Genomic DNA, 26481 nt, shown 5'->3' on the forward strand with positions numbered 1-26481 from the left:
CTTATATACCGATTTGTGCCATACTTAGCACAGTTATTGGAAGTCATAACAAAACACCTCATGCAAAATTTCAGCAAAATTGGATGAGAATTGCGTGCTCTAGGGGCTCAAGAAGTCAAGATCCAAGATCGGTTTATATGACAGCTATACCAGATTATGAACCGATTTGAACCATACTTAAAACAGTTGTTGGAAGGGATGCCAAAACATTACGTGCAAAATTTCAGTCAAATCGGACGAGAATTGCGCCCTCTAGAGGCTCAAGAAGTCAAGACCCAAGATCGGTTTATATGGCTGCTATATCAAAACATGGACCGATTTAAATCTTCCTTGCACAGTTGTTGAAAGTAATACCAAAACATCACGTGCAAAGTTTCAGTCAAATCGGACGAGAATTGCGCCTTCTAGAGGCTCAAGAAGTCAAGAACCAAAATCGGTTTGTATGGCAGCTATATCACAACATGGACCGATTTGGCCCATTTACAATACCCACCGACCCTCACTAATAAAAAGTATTTGTGCAAAATTTCAAGCGGCTAGCTTTACTCCTTCGAAAGTTAGCGTGCTTTCAGACAGACAGACGGACGGACATGGCTAGATCGACTTAAAATGACATGATGATCAAGAATATATATACTTCATGGGGCCTCAGACGCATTTTCGAGCCAAATTTCAGATCAATTTTAAATCGGGAACTATGACAGCTATATCCAAATATAGCCCCATGCTCAGTGCGAATGTCGAGGGCCTAACAAAATTCATTGTTCTAACTTTTAGCCAAATCGGTTAATAAATTCATGGGCCTAAACCCTTAAATCGGGAGCTCGGTATATATGACAGCTATATCCAAATTTTCTGCACCGATTTGGGCCTTATTGAAAGGGGATTTCGAGGGATCTAACAAATCTCCCCGTCCCAAAAAATCGGACAGTAAATGCGCCTTTTACGAGGGTTTCGTTTTTTATTTCGGGATTGGACAACCCATGTGTTGCAATCTGCCAACTAACAGCTCTAACGTTAGTTTGACACTTTTGAGGTTATACGTATTTAGAAGGTTTTGAGATCGCAAGATCGTCATGTGAACTATCGTAGGATTGAGACTTCCTTAGGCATTAATAGGACCAGCATACATTCAATATTGCATGCAAATTTGACCGTTAAAAAATTTTTTTCGCGTTGGATCCCACACAATTTGTCAATTGCTCAAAAAAAGGCTCGTGGCTATTGGTCGAAAGAAATGCTCCAAAAATACGATCGCAGTGCTTCGAAACACGTCTACGACATCGTGACAGGTGATGGATCGTGAATTTATGCTTATGAGCCCGAAAGTAAACAGCAGTCGACCATATGGGTGTTCCAAGGTGGTCTCACGCGAACAGCTGTTAACAGCCGGCAAGGTTTGACGGTTGCCATCCCTTTTCTCGCTTATTCTTTGTTGCCATCCTCTTTCTCGCATATTCTCTGCTCATGTACGCCACGTATGCACACACGCACACAAATTTCTTTTTATGTGTTGGCAAACCGTCGATCAGCTTGATGCCAAAATGGCGGATTGCACCATATGATTTGTGGTTGTTGTAGACCACCTTTAATTGTTTCGCCATGTGGGTGTTCCAAGATGAGCCAAATCCAACAAAAGTTGCTCGCACACAAAGCACTTCCAAGCAAACGATCGCCTGTTTTTTGCGGAAAAACTGGACATGTCCCAGTCGTACCACTAGAACAACGCAGAACAGTCAATTCTTAGTGGCATACAACCATTTGTTTGCCAGTTGTCTTCCAAGAAATCAGGAAAATCAACTGCGGAAGACACATCACTCTTCTCCACGACAATCCGAGCTTTCACACATCGGCTCAAAAAACTGAATTTTTGAGCACTCAAAACATGGATTTGATGAGTCATCCGCCGTATAGTCCTGACTTGGCTCCGAATTACTTCATTTTATTCCCGTACGCAAAAAATAAAATGAGAGGTCAACGTTTTTCGACACCTGAAGAAGCGGTTGCGTTGGAGAAACCTCAATCAGAGTGGCAAAAGTGCTTCGACAATTGTTGTACAAACGCATGCAAAGTGCATAGATCATAATGGGGAATATTTTGAAAAACAATAAAGCGATTTTCGATGATTAATATTTGTTTTTGTTCTCTAATTCCGTAGTATAAAAGGCAACCCTCGCATAAGTAAGTAAAATAATATATGTATATAAAAACTTTTCTAAAGATCTATTAAAACATTTCAATATATTGTTGGAATCACTTTTTGCAACTACCGACTTCAAGGCATTTTCGATTTGCGCAATTGCAATAAATTAAGAAAACCCCTTAGTTGAATGTATTATTGTGTGGTGAATTCTAAGCAAATACACATTTTTAAGTAATTAAAACACCGGTTACAAGTATGTTTCAAGGCAGCAGCAACAAATACTAAGAGACATGTTAGTTCGACGAGATCATTGTCATGATCATGTCCATCCACATTGTTTTGATAATTTTTTGCTTGGAAAAATCTAAACCGGTTGGTTGTTCAAAAAGTTAGTATTTGTAAACAAACGTTCCAAGTTGTGTAAAACAAAACAGCTGAAAAGTTATACCATCAGCGTATATCAAACAAGTAAGGACAGGCTAAAGTCAGGCGAAGCCACCACATGGGTATGTCATCGAAATTAAAATTTGATAAAATTTGAAATATAGAATTTCAACCAAAATTCCTATATGTTGTGGGAGATATTGAAGAAATAGTGGTGTAAAATTTTGAGAAGATCGGTGGATAAAAGCGTCATCAAAGACCTTAAAAGTGAAAATCGGCAGATACATATGTATGGGAGCTATATCTAAATCTGAACAGATTTCTATGAAACTTACCAGTGGTCAGAAGAGCCATAAGAGAAATCTTAGTGACAAATTTTGCGAGCAAAATCAGATGAAAATATATATGGAAGTTATATCGAAATGTTATCAGATTTTATTCAAAATCGGCGCACATAGTTAAAATTACAGAAATAGACATTGTGCAACATTTCGAGAAAAGCTGTTAAGAAATTTGCTAACAAAGGCTCTAAAAGTGAAAATAGGTTGATACATATATATGGGAGCTGTATCTGAATATGAACCGATTTCTATGAGTCATAAGGGAATACGTTGTGCCAAATTTTAAGTGAATCGGATCACACTATTGCAATATTGGTTCAAATTGGACGAAAATATATATGGGAGCTATATCCAAATCTGAACCGATGTCGACCAAAATCCGCAGGTTTTGTGGTTGCATTGAAGAAATCGTAGTGCAAAGTTTTGAGAAAACCGGTTAATAAATGTAGGTGTAGTTTAAGAAGTGAAAGTCGGACGATAGATATATGTGAGAGTTATATCTGAAACTGAACCGATTTCTATCAAATTCACCAGTAATGTCGAGACTTATATGAGAATTCCTAGTGCCCACTTTCGTGAGAATTGGTTCTCAAATGACGATATAATTGTTATATTAGTCCAAATCGGGAGAATATATATATGGGAGCTATATATAAATCTTAACCGTTTTCACCAATCTCAATTGGCTTAGTCTCTAAAAAAATTTCCGTGCCAAATTTGAAGACGATCGAATGAAACTTGCGACCTGTACTTTGGACACAAAATAACACGGACAGACAGACGGACGGACATACATAACTAAATCAAATCAGAAAGTGATTCTGAGTCGATTGGTATACTTATCTATGGGTCTAGCTCTCTTCCTTGTGAGTGTTACAAACAAATGCACTAAGTTATAACACTCTGTACCACAGTAGTGGTATAGGGTATAAAAATTCACATTGGAAGTAAGTAAAAAAACTTAAAACTTACTACGAAATATGTGATTGTGGGGTGATCACTTTGTGATAAGTTGACGTTGGAAATGGTCTTTCCTTTTTGGTAAACTGTTTGTAATTTTTTGGCCTTTTCGGACTACTCCAAGACCTATTCAAATTCAAATCCACGATCGTAAATATTTTCTTCAGATTTCGAAAAGCCTAACATGAGTAACTGTGTCAAATTTCAGTGAAATCGGATTATAAATGCGCCTTTTATGGGGTCAAGACTTTAAATCGAGATATCGGTCTATATGGCAGCTAAATCCAAATCTGGACCAATTTGGGCCAAGTTGCAGGAAAATATCGAAAAGCGAAATCGGAAAATAAATGAGCCTTTTATGGTCCCAAAACCTTAAATCGAGAGATCGGTCTATATGGCAGCTATATGCAAAACTGGACCGATCTGAGTCAAATTAAAGAAGAATGTCGAAGGGCCTAACTTAACTCACTGTCCCAAATGTCGGCGACATCGGACAATAAATGCGCCTTTTATGGGCCCAAAAACCTTAAATCGATAGATCGGTTTATAAGCAGCTATACCCAAATCTGAACCGATCTGTGCCATATTGCAGAATGTTGAGGGGTTTAACACAACTCACTGTTCTAAATTTCGGCGACATCGGATAATTAATGCGCCTTTTATTGGCCCAAAACCTTAAATAGAGAGATCGGTCCATATTGCAGCTATATCCAATTCTGGACCGATCTGGGCCAAATTACAGAAGAAAAATATCGAAGGGCCTAACACAACTCACTGTCCCAAATTTCGGCGAAATCGGATAATAAATTCGACTTTTATGAGCGCTAAATCGAGAGATCGGTCTGTATGGCAACTATATCCAAATCTGGAACGATCTGTGCCATTTTGCAGAAACAGAAACACTGTCCCAAATTTCAGCAAAATCGAATAATAAATGTGGCTTTTGTGGGCCTAAGACCCCAAATTGGCGAACCGGTCTATATGGCAGCTATATCCAAATCTGGGCCAAATTGAAGAAGAATCTCGAAGGGTCTAACACAACGCACTGTCCCAAATTTCAGCAAAATCGGATAATAAATGTGGCTTTTATGGGCCTAAGACCCTAACTCTGCAGATCGGTCTATATGGGGGCTATATCAAGATATAGTCCGATATAGCCCATCTTTGAACCTAACCTGCTTATGGACAAAAAAAGAGTCTGTGCAAAATTTCAGCTGATTTCACGGACAGACGGACATAGCTCGATCGTCTTAGATTTTTACGCTGATCAAGAATATAAATACTTTAGAGGGTCGGAAATGGATATTTCGATGTGTTGCAAACGGAATGACAAAATCATACCCATCTTCGGTGGTGGGTATAAAAACTTAATGTTAGTACGAAATAGGTGATTGTGGGGTGATCACTTTGTGACAAGTTGACGCTGGAAATTGTCCCTCCTTTTGGTAACCTGGATGTAATTTTTTGGACTACTCCAAGAACTATTCAAATTTTAACCCACGATCGTAAATATTTTTTGTTCAAATTATGTAAAAGTATATATTAGCATCGGTTTTCACAAAACTTTATATTGCTTTGGAATAAGATTATTTGACAGATTTCCCTTATAGAACTGTCAAATAAATCTATTTTAAGGCTTCGTTAAGTTTTCTGAATACGGCCGTACTTTTGTAAAAATTTCTAAAAAAAAAGTTAGTGATATTGTACACAAGATTTTACTCTTTTTAACCCTGTTTACAATTATTGTTACGCTTTTTGTTGATAAACTATTGGCATCACTGTATTCAACTCTACATTCAATTGTTGATGAGAAATATACGCAGTGAAGAACGTGATTGTAAATTAAATATTCCGTTAGCGACAAGGCAATAAATAAAATTGTAATAGCAAACGTTTGATTTATTCAAAATATGGGATACACTTTAATAAACAAATGTATAAACAAATAAATAAATGGATAATTTAAAATTCATGAATATACCTATGTGGAAAAAGTGTCCAGTCACTGGACTCCAGTGCTTAATGAAACGTCTAGAAAGCCAACATTTTCATAATACACATTAACAATTTGTGCAACCGGGTATAAATGAATTTTGTTTTTGGGTAATATTCGGGAAGTGGAAAGCTCTGTAAGTGTTCTAGAATATTAGGTTATAACGAAATAATCGCAGAGCAGTTTCAAGTGGATGAAAAGCAAGCTTTGAATGGAACATTTTCTCATATCAAAGTAAAAAATAACTCAACTTACCACAGTTGCATATTACAATTACCGCACTGATGCGCATACCAAAAGGATATATGGTATTTGCTTACTAGGATAATAACCAATCACACAAACAATTTCCAATTATACAATAGTAATAAAGCTGACATCCAAAAATACGAATAAAAATTACGGAAATTCAACTCTTAAAAGCAAGAGCAAAACACAATAAGACGAATACATCAGTAAACTTCAGGATTAGCTGCAACTGCAGTCGCGGACAATCAGCGGTATCAAGAGGAGAGTCTCTGTGAGAGGGCGGGCGGCACCGGCTCTTGTAAAAATACAGAGTGCCTAGATGATCGATATAACAAGGCGAGTTATTGGTGCCTTAAAATAATCAATGGCCACCTTGTTCCCGCGGCGATCGGGCCTTTGGACCGGAACGAGCTTGCTCGTCTACAAGAGCTTAACGAGGATCGCCACCTCCACATGAAAATGTTGCTACAATAACAAAAACAGAAAACTATAGAATTTGAAGCACCATCTTTTTGAGAATAGTGAAAATTGATATAACTTATACGAATCCCCTTGCATGATCGAATACTAATTTTATACAATCCAGATTAAATCATGACATAATGACCAGGTAGTGTACCGTAAACAGCTGAGTATATTTTTTCCTCGCGAAGTACACTATCTGTGTGTGTTATAGTTAAGAACCATAATATACACAAACAACAAAAAATTGCGCCAACTAGTAACATACTCAAAATCAGAGTTGCACTAACCACTGATTTTGACAGATAATGCACTTAATATTTTGTTGTTGGGCAACTGCCAACGGTGCAAATTACTTTTAAAGACAGAACAGACATAAGGTGGAGGTACTGTTAAATTACTTCGTATTAATGTAAACCAAACGTTATCTATGTTCATTTACAATGGAATTCTAAAAACGTTTGGTATAGCAATTCAAAATCACAACAATATTCTCTTATATTTTTTAACACCTTACAAATACATGGAATAATATTTGTAAAATAAACAGAGATTTCTATACTCTCTTCCACCTTGACATTCCCAATACCACAACCATGTGAGTACTTAAAAGTGAATGTTGATTGGTCATGGCAAAACTGACTAAGTCAGCAGTTTAAGCCTGCATGAAATATCTACACTGATACTACCAATAGGAAAACTCTTATTGTTTCAAAAAAATGTATTTAAAATGTATATGAAAATAAATGTAGTTGATTTCGATCTCTCGAACGGTTGATCTCGAAGAGGAGAACGAATACAAAACCACGTTGACATATACATTTGAGGTTTAGTGTCTAGGGTTGCGCCCCACACCAAAACCCTCCAAATGCACATACCAATCATGTACAATATGAGACTCTAATGAAGGGTATTATGGTATATTTTGAAGAATTTTTAATAAGACGTCAGAGCACAGGCCTACCCCTAAACCGACATAATGATTGATGAGTATTATATATGACATTAATGAAAGTTATTTTAGAGTCGTATACCAAGATAACATCTAATGAATGGTATTTGATTTTTCAATCAGGCGTTCAGGATGAGTGAGATAGGACTTTTCATGTACACATTATCTTGGAACAGGTAAATGTTTAACTGTTTAGCCATCTCATTGATGGTTGCTGCAATCAAGGGCGGTTTTTTAATTCAGTTTTTTTTCTTTCTTAATACGCCCAGACCTAGTTATATACAGTTCAGATTCGATATGTACCTTCTATTACCAGATATATTGTACTTTCAATCGGTTCCGTCTAGTGTAGGGTTAGAGTACTTCTTAAAAAATAGCGACTCAGACAATGTGAAATTCACACTGCCTGTAATATCGGAAATTGTATTGTAGGATAACATAGTGACTGTATCTGATGCTTGGCCAAAGGGAAAGCTTCTTTTATCTTACAGCAGTGGCATAAAAAATGTGGAACAATAAACAAATTTTTTAAATCTAAAAAACCATTGACTCTCTTTTGGGATTTGGATACAACCATGGTACAATTAAGAGATAGGTTCATTAGCACAACAACAAAAATCTACCGCCAACGAAACTACATAAACTTTGTTTTACAACTTATCTTCTTCAAATGTCTTTCATATTTGTATTTTCATCGTTATAACACTGTTTTGTTGCTTATGTGTGGAATATGGGATTTAATAAAACATCGTTTTAAGATTTTAGAAAATAGAGTTATTGCAAAAATAAAAACAAAAACGAAAAAATTTTGGCATTACCTCACCTTATTAGTGCATCGTAGAGGCAACTCTGAAACTAATATATTTAATAAGTCGAGCTGTTGACTTACGTTCTTTATTTTATAATGACATGTGTAACCATTATTTTCACTCAAAGTTATTAATAATAAAATGAAATGGACTTGGTCCATTTTGACATGGTACCATACTCGATAAGCAAATAAAATGCGTTAAGTATGGCCGTGCCGAACCTTGGATACCCACCATTTTGGAATCTGCTCAAAAAGCACACAAATAGGTTCAGTATGTATGTGCCTTATTTTGAATAAAGCTTGTGGGGGCTAAAACAGTCGAAATGGTACATCGGTTTATATGGGACTTATATTTCAAAATGAACCGATCAATAAGTATTTATCTAAAATCGCAAGCCAATAGATTTATTCGTTAAAGAACCATTGTTCATAATATGGCTAAAATTACTTGGAATATCAAAACAATCGTGAATATACTTATGTATACATTTACAGATTCGCAGATAGATCTTATCTCAAGGTGCTGTAAACGCAACGACTAGATTAGTACACCTCAATCCTATAATGGCGAGTATAAAAGATAGGCCAAAGGCGATAAAAAAATCTATAAAACAAAATGAGAGAGAAATATTAGGTATCATCTGTAAATGAATCATTTTGTATGTGTGTATATAAACCTATTTACTTTGATTTAAGCATGTATAGTTTAAAACACACATACGCATGTAGGCTATTGGTACTCTTTGAATTTGCATAATGTTGGAAGGTGTTGCTTACCTTACATGTAATCTGGCATGTGATTGTGGTACATTTGTTAGGCCGGTTCAATATCACACAGTGTTCGGAGTTTACTTTCAAGATGGAAAAGAATTTTATAACTTCAATGTACAATATAGGAATTGACTAATTTACCTTTAACAGGCCAAATAGATTGCATTTGTTTTTAATTATTACATTAGGAAGATACTGAAAATGTGAAATGATGTTTTATATGTTTGCCACATTAAGCCTCGTTTAGAATTTGTTTCAAAATTGCCAATAAATAAGAGTCCTTGTCATGATAATACAAAAACGAATATATTGAAAATATGCGGAGATATTGTTTTACCAAATTTAGTTCATACATCAAAAATTTTATTATTTCCGAAAGGTAAAAGCTTATGTAGTATTGACAGCTTTCGAGCAATCGCCTTGATATAGTCATTTTATAAATTATTGGAAAAAGTTTTATATAAATTTCAGTTTGGATTTAAAAAAGGCAGTGGTACGTAGGAAGCAATAGTCAATGTGGTCAACACAATATATGCAGGTTTAGGTAATGGGTACGGATGGGAAGCTTAAGTTTTCTCTGAAGGCCTTTGACTTGATAGTTATAAACTTCAAAAACTAGGGATTTATGGAACTGTTGGAAATGCCCATAAACTCAGAAAGTATTCTTCGAAACAAAAAACTGTTTGTTCAGATAGAGGGATGCAGTAGTAGAATGGAGAATATTCAGTATGGGGTACCTCCGGGCAGTGTGCTAGGTCCTTTCATATTTACAGTTTATTTAAATGACTTAGCAAATATGAAATTCCATAGAAAACTGATAATGTATGCTGATGATATGAGTCTTTTTTATCCATATTCTAATAAGTTATTTTGAGCGCTCAAATTAAACAGGATGCCAAGCAATTCATGACTTTTGAAGAATAAATGAAATGGTTCTGAACTCTGAGAAAACTAGGATCGTGTGTTTTCGTTTAGTGGAAGTAATGATTTCAATGTTGCTATTTGTGGGAAAAATGAGAAGTGGGAACACTTGTTTAAAGTATTTAGGAATATAGTTCCAGGGAATTCACACATGCAATATTTTAAGTCGAAAGTGGCTAAAGCTTTTGGTCTGCTCTATAAATTTAGGAATAAATTTTAAATTGAATATTCTGAATTTCAAACAAAATATCTGAATATCAAATGGAACTTCCTAATTTCAAATAATATATCTGAATTTCAAATTTTGAAATTTTGTCTTTATAGAAAATTTCATTGAATTATTGTCTTTTGAGAAAGTGTTTGTTTAAATTTTATTTTTGCGAAAGTTTCATTGAAATTTTGTTTTTAGAGAAAATTTTGTGGAGATAATTTCTAAAGCGCCAAAGTTTGACTACTATAGAAACACATTTTTTATTTGAATTCAAAAACTTATACCATTTTTTGAAAGAAAAAAAAAAACTCATTTTGCGAAAACTGATTTAAGGAAAACCTACTGGTGATTGATCAACCTGAATAGTTGTTGACTAATAAAAAATTCAACTGTTTCACATCTGAAACCTGTGCTCGCAGCACTGTATAATATGAGCGACGCGCGCGCACGCGCTATGAATATGGGATCTTTATTAATGGAATAATTAAAACTGATCGAAGACGCAATGGGAGAGTCGAGAAGCTCCTTAACATGATTGTAGCCAATACATGGTAGAGACAGTTAGCTAGCTGGCTGTGCGTATGTATGTGTGAGCATACGAGTTTGTTTTCCGTCTCCAAACATTGGCCTGGAGCATATTTGCTTGCATACGTATACAAATATACATAGATTCACGCAGAAGAGGCTAAGCGGGTGCCGCATTAAAACCTTTGCTCGTATATTGTTATGTTTTGTTGTTGTTGTTGTTGTTGTTCCTGCTGCTGTTGTTATAAACAAATAAACGACGAAAGCACTATACCTAGACTCTAAACCAAACTTTATTAGTTTAACTTGTGATATCGTCAGGAAAGCAACCGAAACAGCAAAAGCAACAGCAGCAGTTATCGTAACATTTGTTTATAATCGCCTCCCACCGCGCGTAAACCCGTTCTGGAGTGAAAAAATTAATATTGATTGATAACCAAACAAAACAAGTCACAATTCATAATCTCGAGAGAGTTGTGGGCTAAAGATAAACAAAATCGCATCGCGGCAAAGTAAATTTTTAAAAATAAATCTAAATCTTATCTTGGGCTTACCAAAAAAAAGTGTTCGATCGTTTAGTGTTTATTCTAGAGATTATCGAGCGCTGTTTATCAAATCTGGGCTATTGCCTTTAATACTTTGAAGAAGACAAGAACCACCACATAAGTTGCAAATTAAGGGTGAAGTCATTGTAAGTAGGGTTTGTGTGTGTGTATGTGTGTCAATGTAATTGTTATATAGTTTAACCAATAAACTACCAGTTATATAATGTGTATTGTACCTATTACCCGGTAAGCGGCTTACATTACCCCAATTCACATTGATTATAGGCAAGATTTAGTACAGATGGCAAGATATTGCCAATGAAATCATACGTGACGTTCAACATTTTTTTTTTTCGGCAAAACCAATCGTGCGTGCCATTGTATTATGAATTTAATTGGTTTGGTGTTGTTGTAAACCTATAAACAACATTTAATGTGTCACACATGCATTGTTTACCAAAAACTAAAACATTCGGCCAGTGACAGTGGCTCACAACTAGAGAGTACATAGAGAGATATCCGTCGGTTGCAAAACTATGACTGGCAATTGCAGCTCTTCAAAAAATACTAATGATTGGCAATAACAATGCTCCGAAGAAATGAAATAAATAAAATAAAGCAAAGTAGCTCCATTTATAAATCAAAATTTGCTAAAAAACAAACTAAAGTTAAAGTGGCCATAAAACTTTCAGTGAGTGAGTATGAAACTAAAGACCATTAAAAAACCAAGGAGATATGATAGAACCAAGGAGATATGTCATCAATACCTGTCGGTATTATATTTTACAATACCTAACGGTATTCAACATTTTGCATCATCCATACATTACGATATTGTTTTTATACTCTACACTACATTAGTATAATAACTTTGTGCATTGTGTTTGCAACGCTTAGAGTTGCACCCTTTGATAAGTATATCGATCGGCATAGAATCACTTTTCTATACGTATGAGCCATGTCCGTCTGTCCATGTATTATTGTGATCAAGGCACATATTGTCCGACTGTCACTCTTTTGGTACAAGGACGAACGCTATTGGGTTTGGAAAAATCGATTAAGATTTTGATATAGCTCCATATATATCTTTCATCCGATATGCCCTTTAATGGTTGTAGTCGCCACAATATTTGGCCGATCTTCACGATTTTCATTAAAATCGATTCAGATTTAAATATAGCTTTCAAATATGTATATCTTTTATCTGCTTTGGCCTTATATGGCTGTAGTAGCCAAAATTGAAAAAAAAAATTGCACGAGGTGTTAATTGAATTCTTTATAAGTGTGCAAATCTTCATGAACATCGTTTCGAATATTGATATAGCTCCCATATATATTGGTATAGCTAGCCCATATATATGGTTTTTTATGTATGTAGTAGCCGTAATTTCGATCCCATCTTTACAATATTTAGCATGAAGCGTTTTAGTTGAAGTCTCAATAAGTGTGTGTGCAAAACTTCATAAACACCGGTTCAGGTTTTGATTAGCTCCCGTATACAGTCTAATAAATGTACGTACACAACGTTTATTTAACAAAAACCCAGCTAAAACTGATCATGATGTAAAATTTCCTAAGATGACACTCTACACTTTGTTGAATCACATCTCTTTCTTTTAGCCATTACGTATAACAAAAGTTCAGATATCACTTATTTTGGGCTAGAAAAGTAAATTAAATAAGTTTTCGTACACAACACACATCTTTGTACGTTTTCGCTATTTTGAGGTACTATTCAAGATTTATATGGCATTTGACATTGTCCGTAAATAGTATAGTACTATTTACGGACAATGTCAAATGTCCTTTATATGGAACAAAACTATCCTCTACAAATATATTTTCGAAAATTAAAGAGCATTTAGTTTAGTTTATGTATATCGCATGACTAATAGCATAACAACATACATAAATGCCTTTATCTGAATCCCATATTATATTATTAGATCTTAAATGACTTTATTTGAATCCAATATTCCTATGACCCCCATGTGGGTATAAATTTCATGCTCTACTCCCAAATATTTCTCATTTGAGCCTCATATTGCCATGATCGGTACATATGTATGTTCGATTTAGGAAACAGACATTTAGCCCTGAACAAAATATAAGCATCGTGCTCTACTCGTATATCTATATATCATTTATTTGAACCCCATATTGCCATTGGCCTCGAAATTGTGTATCAAATTTGTTTTCTAATCTCAAATACCTTTCATTTAAACCCTTTATTGCAAAAGTCAGCAAATATGTCCGGTTTGGGGTATGGGCCCTAAAAACAGTCACAACATGTCGAACTCCACTCTCTTTAAGGGCCAAATTGTCATGGTGAGCAAATACGTCCTATTTGGGGGTAGTTATGGGGGTGGGTCGTCCCCCAGACAGTTTGTCCGAAATGTTGATATGAGATTCGTGGTCTACTACCAAATACCTTTCATTTGAGCCTCAAATCCCATAGTCTGCAAACATGTCCGGGTTGGGGGGTGGTGCGGCCACTCAGTGACTTGGCTCTGAAAATATATGTCAGATTCGTGTTCTACTCTAAAGACCTCTTATTTTAGCCCCATATTTCAATGATCTGCAAATACGCCCTTTTTAAGTGGTGTTATGGGGGAGGGGTGGCGCCATAGACACTTTTCACGAATATTGATATCAGATTCGTGCTTTACTCCCAAAGACCTTTCATTTGAGCCCCATATTGCTATGGTCGTAAATTTGTCTTTTTGGGAGGTATTTTTGGAGACAGGCGGCCCCCCAAACACTTGAATATTGTATTCGTATTCTACACTCAAATACATTTTATTTGAGCCCCATATTGTCATGGTAAGTAAATAAGTCATGTTTGGGAGGTGTTTCGGGGAAGGTGTGAACCCCAGAAACTTGGTCTCCCATATGGATGTCAGATTCGTATTCTACTCGCAAATACCTTTCATTTGAGTCCCATATTGATATGGATGGTAAATATGTGCGATTTAGGGGTGTTTTGGGGGTTGGGGTGGTCCCCCAAACACTTGGTCCAACAATTGGATAACAGATATGTTTTCTAATCTTAAATACTTTTCATCCGAGTCCAATATTGTTGTGTTTGGTCTATATATGTGTTTGGTAGGTTTTGGGATGGGGCGTCCCACCTAGGTACCAAATCCGAAATTTGTATACCAAATTTTTGTTTTTCGGAGATTTAGAGTTTCTTAAAATAAGGGTGAGGGGCCCTATACGTTCAGTATAGGGCCGGTTGTGTACCATGTAAAAAATCTATACTTTCAAAAGCAACATAAAGAATTGTTTGGAGTTGGCTACATAATGCTTAGGGTTGTCGACAATCTTATTACAAAATGTTGGGCTTAGCGATGGGTCAAAAGAGAACATTTTTGTGTCGAATAGTTCAATAAAGAGCTTGGAAAGAAAAAAATATTATTTCATAGATATACCCGAAATCGACATCAACATTCTGGTTAAATGCGTGATGACTGGGAGCAACAGCCGCATCAGGAGGACCCACGAATTACGAAAGACATGTCCAACTTTTGTTAGTTTTCAAAAAATAATGATATGCTTCTTGATGTACATATGCATTTCTGATAATTTTTAGAATTTTTGGTATATTTGAAAATGTTCATTATTTCAACGTTGTGGAAACCGGTTATATATGTAATGATTTATATTCCATTGAAGATCAGTGGCAAAAAAATTAGTTATCTATATATTAATGGTGGGAGTATAGCCGTTTTATCTACTGGACACAGGTTTATGTAAATTTATTTGGTTGACTGTATAATTTCCCCCGATACGAACTATTTTGGCAGTGGGAGCAGCGATTCAGCCCTATCTTTACAAAATCTCGCAGGACGTGTTTTAATTAACTTTCATATAAGGGTACGAAATGTCATTAAAATCTGATCAGATTTTAAAAGAGCTTCTATATATATCCTTTATGGCTGTTATACCCACGATTTTGCTCTAATCTTTGCAAACTTTTCATGAGGTTCTAAGTGTTAACTCAACAAAAATCTGTAAATGCAAATTTGCCCATGAACATTCCATTAAGGAACAGGAGCAAACTTTTCACATGTTAATGAGTGCTGTCCGATTCAAATTTAAGCTTATTACAGGCGAGTTCGAACGTCGTGCTCCAGTGTTTTTTTATGTTCTTGTTAACATACGAACCAGGCGTTTAGCGCTATTGGCGTGCCACGGTGGCCTTCAGAATCTGAGCATTGATTAAGACAATGCCGTTGCAAGGGTTAAGTCGATAATCGGCACAGAGTTAAACTCTACGCTTATGAAATCTGTCAATGAAAGAGTACGAAATGTAGTATTAAATAAAACGATTTAAAAAAAAATTAATTAACCCTTGGCCTCGAGCTTGAAGTTTCTATCGAAATAATCCGATTTAATCAAACAGGGCGAACTGACAAATACTTAAATAGGTAATCATAAAAATAAATAGATATTCAAAATACATACTGAAATTTGAGTTGTCTAATAAATATAAGTCACTGTTTTAATGGGTTTTAGACCCTTCATCTGGAGATCGGTCTATATGGCAGCTATACCTAAATATAGTCCGATTTGATCCATATTTAGGCCAGATATCAGGAGGCGTAAAATAACCCTGTGTTTCAAATTTCTGCGAAATCGGGTAATAAATACAGCTTTTATGGGTTTCAGACCATTTATCGGCAGATCGGTATATATGGCAGCTATATTTAAATATAGTCCGGTATGGACCTTATTTGGGTCAGATGTGGGCAGGCCTTAACCTACTCACTGTTTCAAATTTCAGCGAAATCGGATGAAAAATAAATTATTGCTTTATGTTGCCAATTTGGACTCTCAAGATAATTTTTGAAAGCGGTTTTGCTTGGTTCTCCCATCGAAGGATGGAGGTATATTCATTTGGTCATTCCGTTTGCAACACATCGAAATATCCATTTCCGACCCTTTAAAGTATATATATTCTTGATCAGCGTAAAATCTAAGACGATCTAGCCATATCCGTTCATCTGTCTGTTATGCTACAGTCTTTAAAAATAGACATATTGAGCTGAAACTTTGCACAGATTCTTTTTTTGTCCATAAGCAGGTTAAGTTCGAAGATGCGCTATATCGGACTATATCTTGATATAGAACCCATATAGACCGATCTTTCGATTTAAGGCTTTGGGCCCATAAAAGGCGCATTTATTGTTCGATTTTGCCTAAATTTGGGACAGTGAGTAGTGTTGTGTTAGGCCCTTCGACATCCTTCTTCAATTTGGCCCAGACCGGTTCAGATTTGAACATAGCTGCCACATAGACCAATCCCTCGATTTAAGGTTTTGGGCCCATAAAAGGCGCATTTATTCACCGATGTCTCCGAAATTTGGGACAGTGAGTAGTGTTAGGCCCTTCGACATCTTTCCTCAATTTGGCCCAGATCGGTCCAGATTTGAATATAGCTGCCATTGGGCCCATAAAAGGCGAATTTATTGTCCGATGTCGCCGAAATTTGGGACAGTGAGTTGAGTTAAGCCCCCTGACATATTTCTACAATTTGGCCTGGATCGATGAAGATTTGCATATAGCTGTCATATAGACCGATCTCTCACTTTAAGGTTTTGGGCCCATAAAATGTCGCCGAAATTTGGGACAGTGAGTTGTGTTAGGCTCTATGACATTATTCTCAATTTGGCTCAGATCGGTCCAGATTTGGATATAGCTGCATTTAGACCGATCTCTCGATTTAAATTGTAGGGCCATAAAAGTCGCATTTATTGTCCGATATCGCGAAAATTTGGGACAGTGAGTTGTGTTAGGGTCTTCAACATTTTTCTGCAACTTGGCCCAAATCGGTCCAGATTTAGATATATCTGCCTATAGACTGATATCTCGATTTAAAGTATTGTCTCCACAAAAGTCGCATTTTCCGATTTCACTGAAATTTGACTACTAAAAATACCAATGTTTTGTTATACACAGTTGAGCAACGACTTGTACTTATTAGTATTTGGTCCGAATCGGATCATATTTCGGTATAGCTGCTTTGGGGCATAAGGTATGCATTTTTCACCGGATTTTTACGAAAGGTGGTTAACATATATACCCTAGGTTGTGGGTATCCAAAGTTCGGCCCGGGCGAACTTAACGCCTTTTTACTTGTTACTTTTGATGTCTGTCAGCTTTAATCGAGCTTCAACGCTTAAAAATAAAGATACTGAGCAGAAATATTGCTCGAATTCTCGAATTTTTTCTCCATACCATTGTTAGGTTCTTGAATTTTGACTATATTTGGATATAGTTGCCATATAGACTGATCGCATATTTGTGCGTGACAATAGTGCGCTATTATTTCTTCTGTATCTTCTACAATAAAATAGCTTTGAGTCAATGTAAATTTACAAATTTTGCACACAACGATTACAAGACGATTTAGACGACAATGACTCCTCAATGCTGCTGCTGTTCATAATCTTGACACACAAACATTCAAATACAGTTGTGTTTGGATATTTGTTGTGTGCGAGTGCAAGTTCCAATTTGATGACATGTATTTGTATTTCAAATGTACATACCATACATATCTATGTTTGTGGCGATCTATCAAATAGGGATGGGACAATGTCACAACAACAACAAAATTGGCAATATGAGTCGTTCAATGACCACATCACGTGTTTCAAAATGCCGCACTGTTTGGGGCAGCCGCTGCAAACGAAATGCTCCAAAAAGTTTAACGATGAGATATAAAACAGAGAGTACTACTAAAGCAAGCACCCAATTTAAATGGAGAATATTTTTTGCTTACCGATGCGAAAACGACGATAAAGCGCGGAGTGTTAACTCTCAAGTCATCAAGCCACACAAAAACTCGTAGAGCAATTAAACCCATCATTTGGGAATGACCTTTGAAAGGTAAGCGGCGGTGCAATTCAAGCAAACAACACATTTCGAACTCGCTTGAAAGTATCAAATGTAAATTTTATTACTAAATAAAGAACGGCCACGACTAGCACGGCTTATGTGTTCGAAGAACCCAAAAATATATTCGTAGGTTATAATTTTAGTATAATGAAGGTTGCTTTGAACGAAAGCATATAAAGAAGCTTGCTTTCTTCGAAGTTGTCCCACATACATAAGCAAGAGTGTATCCAAACTCATGTTACTAAATATTTAGATGCTGGGCGGTGGTTCAGAGAAATTTCGTGCTTGAAAAAGAAAGACGTCAATAAAAAGACTACGAATAGTTAATTCAATAATTGTGCTAAACAAGTATTACAAAATAATTTGAAGTTTTATAAAATCTCAGGTAACTAAGAATTTCTTGTAATTTTTATAAATGCTACAGTCATCCACAGACCATAAATGGTTTTTTTTTAAAGAATACAAAAAGATCTAGTAGCTGAAGGGAATTAGATTTTATCAGTTAATAATTACATATAAATATGGCATTTACAAAAATATACCTGAAGGATGATTTTTTAAGAGCTATAGGAAAGTTTTTCAAAAAAGACCTAAAATTCCGAAAAATTCATGAAATCCTTATTTGAATTGATAGTACGGTCCATATAATTTAAGTTTGAGTCGGAGTCGAGCAATCTTCCCGACATCGGAGTCGAGTAAAAATTGCTCGACTATGCTCATGCCTTGGCTAATATTAATTTGAGAAAATGAAATAAAGAAATAAATTTAACAGCAAATGTCACGCTTATAAATGTCGGTTATTATTTTATTTTCCTTCAAAGCAAGCAGGGGCTCAATTTTCTTTCCATTTAAACATGAAATGAAACAAATATTTTCATTTTTATATGAAAGCAGGCTGTCAAAATGTCTTTTTATACCCTCCACCATGGGATGGGGGTTTACTAATTCCGTAATTCTGTTTGTAACACCTCGAAATATGCATCTAAGACCCCATAAAGTGTATAAATTCTTGATCGTCATGACATCTTAAGTCGAAATAGCCATGTCTATCCGTCTATCGATGGCACGCTAACTTTCGTAGGAGTAAAGCTAGGCTCTTGAAATTTTGCACAAATACTTTCTATTAGTGTAGGTCGTTTGGGATTGTAAATGGGCCAAATCGGTCCTTGTTTTGATATAGCTGCCATATAAACCGATCTTGGGTCTTGACTTATTCAGCCTCTAGAGGGCGCAATTCTTATCCGATTGGACTGATATTTTGCACGTGGTATTTTTATATCACTTTCAACAACTGTGTTAAGTATGGCGCAAATCGGTACATAACCTGATATAGCTGCCATATAAAGGGTGATTTTTTTGAGGTTAGGATTTTCATGCATTAGTATTTGACAGATCACGTGGGATTTCAGACATGGTGTCAAAGAGAAAGATGCTCAGTATGCTTTGACATTTCATCATGAATAGACTTACTAACGAGCAACGCTTGCAAATCATTGAATTTTATTATCAAAATCAGTGTTCGGTTCGAAATGTGTTCAAATTTTGACAAATTTTGTTCAGCGATGAGGCTCATTTCTGGTTGAATGGCTACGTAAATAAGCAAAATTGCCGCATTTGGAGTGAAGAGCAACCAGAAGCCGTTCAAGAACTGCCCATGCATCCCGAAAATGCACTGTTTGGTGTGCTTTGTACGCTGGTGGAATCATTGGACCGTATTTTTTCAAAGATGCTGTTGGACGCAACGTTACGGTGAATGAACACATTTCGAACCGAACATTGATTTTGGTAATAAAATTCAATGATTTGCAAGCGTTGCTCGTTAGTAAGTCTATTCATGATGAAATGTCAAAGCATACTGAGCATCTTTCTCTTTGACACCATGTCTGAAATCCCACGTGATCTGTCAAATACTAATGCATGAAAATCCTAACCTCAAAAAAATCACCCTTTATAAACCAATCTGGGATATTGACTTCTTGAGCCTCTATAGGACGCAATTCTCATCCGATTTGGGAGAAATTGTACAACGGCTTCTCCCATGACCTTTAACATAGGTGTGTAATATGGTCTGAATCGATCTATAGCTTGATACAGCTCCCATATAAACCGATCTCCTGATTTTGTTTCTTGAGCCCCTACAATGCTCACACCTTATCGAAATGGACTGAAATATTACACAATGTTCAGCATTCAATTCGTTTATGAACCGAATCGGACTACAACTTGATATAGCTCCAATAGCATAACAGTTCTTATTCATTATTCTCTGTTTGCCTAAAAAGTGAGACCGCGCAAAGAACTCGACAAATGCGATACATGATGGAGGGTATATAAGATTCGGCCCGGACGAACTTAGGACGCACTTACTTGTTGTTTTTGTGTTCACCCAAAACAAAAATCAAAAATGCAATGAAAATGTAACAAAAACTTTAAATTTTGTGTTTTTATAGAAATAGAATTAAGTCCCAGCTCTGCCGAAAAAATTTTATAAATCAAATTTACATCGAAAAGAAAAGAAATAAAAGAATGAAAGATACACATATTGGAAGCTAAGACTGCTGAAACCTTTAATACGTGCATTACGCCATAGTTTCCTTCACGTAAAAGGAAATAATAAATATTTAAAAAATGCAAACGACGCAAACTGCATGACATTGAGAGCAGAATTCTGCTTGAGGCATGTTCTTAGATAATTCATATTTATCTATATTCACAAGCGCCATCAACCAGTCTCTGTGCGAAGTTCAAATTCTTTATCTATATAATTTAATTAATGTGGGAGTTACATTCCTCGCGCAGCACTTATGCGTACATGTCAGAAAAACTTATACAAAAAATGAAGGCACGCACCTGACATAATAAGTTAACCAACTCTCAGCTTTAAACGCGTTTCAGGACGCAAAATATATGATTTGAATATGCTTACTGTTTAAAATTGTTTTGCACTCCTTCAATTAGAGAAATTCTTTTATTATTATCATACTAAACCACATCATTGCCAATTCCCATCGAAATTTACTTTGGAAATGACATAAATAAGCTGACTTTTAGAAATTCATGCGCAGCAAAAGACGCATGGTATGTAACTCAAACCAAAGAACGCATGAAGGCGCACCTGATTGCTTAAGCACGCATAAGAGCTTCGCGTGGTATGTAACTCCAGCTTAACGCATCAAATAGCAATACAAGATTTGAATTTCTTATAATTTTCAAGGTTTTCATCATTATGCGACTTTTAATTGTCTCCTACTTTTGATAAGCACTGTACGTTAAGCGCTATTTATACCCATCAATTGTATTTGTTTTTTGATCACTTAGTTAATTGTATGCAGTTGTTGAATAAATATTTGAATATACTATATGCAAGTGTTATAATAAGTTGTCGATTCACTCTACTGTCAGTTTACTGTACGTGTACATGTGGACACGAATGTCAGGTGATGTTTTCTCATAACGATAGCTCAGGTTGTGCTTCCTTAAAGGAGCAATTGGGGAAATTAAATATGCGTTACTTTTTAATATCAACGTTTTAAACACATGACCAGAGTGTTAGATTGATACAGACCTTGGGGTCATATAATTACGGCACTGACATACAAACTTGGAATATCAAAAAACTTTTTTTTTATGTGTATTTCATTCTAAATTAAAAACACATGTCGAGTGGAGCCAACTTTGTAATATCCTTCGGCACTTGTAGCACAAACAATACAAGACAGACCACCCTTTTTTAGCTAGAGTATAATTGATATTTTTTTAATGTTGCTAAATAGTTGGAAGACGTAATTGACCATGTAAGTATCGGATGTTTTAGACGTGTGGTTTCCAAGATTAAATAATATTATGCGCAAGAATTTGCCTTTATTATAAAGTGAAGGGTTTTAAAAATAATTTCTGGTAAGTGGTAATTACGGTGGGTTCAAATATATTCTAGCTAAGGGGCCATTTCTCGACCACTTCTTTTCGCATTTGGGGTCGTAAGTCCACAATTAATCGACTGAATTTTTATAACTGTAAATGTTCATATTATCAAAGATTCTATTGCCCTTTCTAACCGTTGAAGGTAAACAAATGCATTATCTTTAAAACCCTTGTAACAATTACAAACATGTTTTTTTCGATGTAGAAGGGTACATCCAAGTCGGTGGGCACAAAGCAAATCTCCATATTTCTTTTAGTTTCTTTACCATGTAATGGCTTTGTGCAAAGCGGGAAAGAGCCATTATCCCCAACACTTATTTAGTTCAATCCGTGCACTTTTACGACACACATCAAATTGCAAATGCAAGATATCTTAAAAAGTTGGTAGTTTTTGACGTTTGTACAGAGTACAAAGTAAAAAAGTTGTATAATGTAAATTATTACTTTTTTAATTATAGTTGGTAACTTTTTAAACCAGAATATGGAGGCTAATAACAAGGAAACGGCAACCAAGGAGCATACAGTGCTTGAAATACCATCTGGCTATGTGGGTAAGTTACAGATTTAATTACTCTATAATTGATGAATTACTGAAACTAGTTTTATTATTAATTTTACGTCATGTAACTGTGTAGCCCATAGTTGGTACGATACTTTAATACATTAGCCAAGACATTGTATTTGATTTGAAACGCCTTCAGGGTAATGTGCAAAAACTACACGTTTTATTCACTTCACGCGAATAGTTACGTTCACCATTTTAAAAACGAAAAAAAAATCACCCTCTAAGGGTTTTCATTTGCAGCCAAGGCTACAAATGTAAAAAGCAACCTTCGCATGTAACGTAACGTAACGTAACGTACGCATTGCAATTGACATTCACAAAAGATGTATTTCTCCAGTCGGCCACACTTGTTTGTGAAAATTACACCATGCCAATACTAGAAAGAGATTGTTGAGTGACTGACTACACTTCTTGAACGAAACAAGCTTTCATTAATATAAGTCCAAGGCGCATTTAATAAGGTGGCCGCATCGGAGAGTTGCTACAACAAAACATCTTTTTTGGGAACTTGATATGTCAAAATTTGTAAACAGGTCAAAGAAAATTCAATTCGCCCTGACACTTAAAATTTTCGGCAAATTTGTTTCGACCAATCAGAGCATGAAGAAAGAAGTTTATTAATTGAGTGTCAAGATAACACATATTTAAAAAATGTTCAAAATACCAATTAGCTCCAGAGGCTTTACCCACAAAACTGGCTGGAACATTGAGGTCCGATCTGTGTGGTGTTCATTGCTGTCACAAGATGCTTAGCTGCGAGCTACCGGGCTCCTTCCACTGGTTGCGGATAATGGAATGCTCCATACAGAGTAGCTGCAATGGCAGTCGCGTATAATCAGCGGTATCGAGCGGAGAGTCTCAGTTAGAGGCCGGGCGGCACCGACTCCTGCATAAATACTGAGTTCCTATGATGCTCGACGTGACAAGTCGGGTTATTGGCGCCTTTAAATAACTAATGGCCGACGGCGATCGGTGCTTTGGACCGGAACGAGCTATATGAAAATGTTGCTACAACAAGCCACAAAACCACAAAGAAAACAGATTTAAATAGTTTTCATAAGGTTATTGTAGCCGTAGATAGCTACCAAGTGAATGCTAACAAATGGATCAAATAGGAAGATTGTGATTACAGCTCAATCACCACAAGGAGGGGTTGTGTACCCTTTTTTGGCTCTTGGACTTTCAGGTCATTTGAAAAGGACAGTAAAAGTTTGTTGGCTACAAGGATGACGTTGTTATCATGGTGTGCAGCTGTTCAGGGTGCATATGGTATGCTGCCAAGATAGTAGGTAACTTGGTATGTTCAGGGGACCTCTGCTAGATGTGATGGAGTTGCCGCTCTCACCACTAAATGTCCTGAAAAGCCATTTCAATGTCAGGACTTTGACCTTGCGCTGTTCACATGGCGGACTTAAGCTTGATTTGTGGGGATGAAGAGGAGTCATAGACGGTTGAGCGCCTATTGTGAGACTGCCCTGAAATTGCGAGAGTAGGTGCACGATAATGGCTACACAAAATCTATTTTCCTATTTATAATTATCTTCATGCAAAAGTCCTTTCGTTATTCTTGACTAATATAGCATGCATATTGGAAGTAGCTTCTCCCGAACTCCTGGCAGTTTTGTCATGCATGTTGGCTCCTTCATTTTAATGTGTGGCATAGTACTGATGTAAGTTTAATCAGTGTTCTTCTGCGCTTTTTGTATCTTTCGGGGCCGACACAATAGACCTAAGTTCCCTGAGTGAAACTGAGTTTGCTAAACGCGTGCCATTATATACTCTAAGTTTATAAACCATAACACAAGCAAACACAATTTATAAATTATTTATTTTGAAGTTCATATTTTTGTACGGCGAATTCAAAAATGAGTTGAAATATCAAATTCTCTCAGCTGGGTTGATGCGGCCACCTGATAAATATGCCTTGTATGTGTCAATTGAGTCATTTCCTAGTTATTACCAGTTTTGTGTTTTTAATTGGACCTTTTTAATTTGAAAAGTTTTCGTTTACTTGGCAGAACGGCGGGCTGATCTAAATTGTTTGCCAATATAAATATGTGCATATGCGAACTTTGTATAGCTATTGGAAGAAAATCCAATCCAGTAATATCAAGCTTAGTATTAGTCTTTTGTTAAACGAGGCTGTTGCTCCCTAGTGAAGATACTTTTTTAATCCCAAAAACAATATGTATGTAGCATTGGGAAAATTAAAATGGACAGTAGTGTGTCGTTTTTGAGGAGACCTGAAAATTTGGAAGGTTTGGTTCTCTTGAAAGAACGACTAGCTGAAACGTTTTGTTAAAGGTTTTGACAACTTTTACACTTTTTTGTCAGCATGATTTTGGAAAATTATTGTTTGAGTTAAAATATAACATTAATATTAATATTTTGTATCACTTTTTAATCTCTCATTGTTCAATGTTATGATATTAATTCTGATTTTATATAGGTACGTACCAAAATAACTTGTTTCAAGCAGATAAAAATAGGCCTAAGTAGAAGAAAACCTGATCCAACTTAGGTGTTTACGGTTCAATGGATAATGTAGCTTTTCAATAGTTTATTGAAATCAGATAAAAAAGTCAGCTTTCTGAGGGCTAAGATCGGTCCATATTTGGATATAGCTGCCATATAAACCGATCCGCCGATTTAGGGTCTTAGTCCCATAAAAGCCATATGTATTATACGATTTTGTAGAAATTTGGGACAGTGAGTTTTGTTAGGCCCCTCGACATCCTTCTTTATTTTGGCTAAGATCGGTCCACATTTGGATATAGCTGCCATATAGACCGATCCGCCGATTTAGGGTCTTGGGCCCATAAGAGCCACATTTACTATCCGATTTTGCTGAAATTTGGGACAGTGTGTTTTGTTAGGCCCTTCGACATTCTTCTTCAATTTGGCTCAGATCGGTTCAGATTTGGATATAGCTGCCATATAGACAGATCTCTCGATTTAAGGTTATGGACCCATAAAAGACGTATTTGTTGTCCGATGTCGCCGAAATTTGGGACAGTGAGTTGTGTCCGGCCCTTTGATATCCTTCTTCAATTTGGCTCAGATCGGTCCAGATTTGGATATAGCTATCATACAGACCAATCTCTCGATTTAAGGTTTTGGGCCCATAAAAGACGCATTTATTGTCCGATGTCGCCAAAATTTGGGAAAGTGAGTTGTGTTAGGCCCTTCGATATCCTTCTTCAATTTGGCTCAGATCGGTTCAGATTTGGATATAGCTGCCATATAGACCAATCTCCCTATTTAAAGTTTTGGGGCCATAAAAGACGCATTTATTGTCCGATGTCGCCAAAATTTGGGAAAGTGAGTTGTGTTAGGGCCTTCGATATCCTTCTTCAATTTGGCTCAGATCGGTCCAGATTTGGATATAGCTGCCATATAGACTGATATCTCGATTTAAGGTTTTGGGCCCATAAAAGACTCATTTATTGTCCGATGTCGCCAAAATTTGGGAAAGTGAGTTGTGTTTGGCCCTTCGATATCTTTCTTCAATTTGGCTCAGATCGGTTTAGATTTGGATATAGCTGCCATATAGACCAATCTCCCTATTTAAGGTTTTGGGGCCATAAAAGACGCATTTATTGTCCGATGTCGCCAAAATTTGGGAAAGTGAGTTGTGTTAGGCCCTTCGATATCCGTCTTCAATTTGGTCAGATCGGTCCAGATTTGGATATAGCTGCCATATAGACTGATATCTCGATTTAAAGTCTTGGCCCCATAAAAGGCGCATTTATAATCCGATTTCACTGAAATTAGACACAGTGACTCATGTTAGGCTTTTCGACATCCGGTAACATCCGATTTGA

At 36.2% G+C, this 26481-nt stretch overlaps 1 protein-coding gene and 1 long non-coding RNA gene across 7 annotated transcripts in view; one reads left to right on the forward strand and one right to left on the reverse strand.

Moving 5' to 3' along the window:
• Window positions 1–2630: 2630 nt before the first annotated feature.
• LOC106096105 (aldehyde dehydrogenase, dimeric NADP-preferring) overlaps window positions 2631–26481 on the forward strand; it is an 81696-nt gene continuing 57845 nt past the window's right edge. For 2 of the 6 annotated variants that reach the window (XM_059368732.1, XM_059368731.1), the window contains exons 1-2: window positions 22383–22472; window positions 22551–22643. In XM_059368732.1, the coding sequence (XP_059224715.1) occupies window positions 22454–22472; window positions 22551–22643 (112 nt within the window). In that variant the 5' untranslated portion in view covers window positions 22383–22453. Of the gene's footprint in view, window positions 2650–11041; window positions 11415–22382; window positions 22473–22550; window positions 22644–26481 lie in introns of those variants that run through there. The other 4 variants (XM_059368733.1, XM_059368729.1, XM_059368734.1 and 1 more) reach the window with 3 other exon arrangements.
• LOC106096100 (uncharacterized) lies at window positions 8685–9397 on the reverse strand. Its single transcript, XR_001222852.2, has 3 exons — window positions 9208–9397; window positions 9073–9146; window positions 8685–8899 (listed from the first exon to the last, which is right to left on the reverse strand). It is a non-coding gene; the product is annotated as an uncharacterized LOC106096100 (long non-coding RNA).

The sequence above is a fragment of the Stomoxys calcitrans genome, chromosome 5, assembly GCF_963082655.1.
Source record: "Stomoxys calcitrans chromosome 5, idStoCalc2.1, whole genome shotgun sequence".
NCBI lineage: Eukaryota > Metazoa > Arthropoda > Insecta > Diptera > Muscidae > Stomoxys > Stomoxys calcitrans.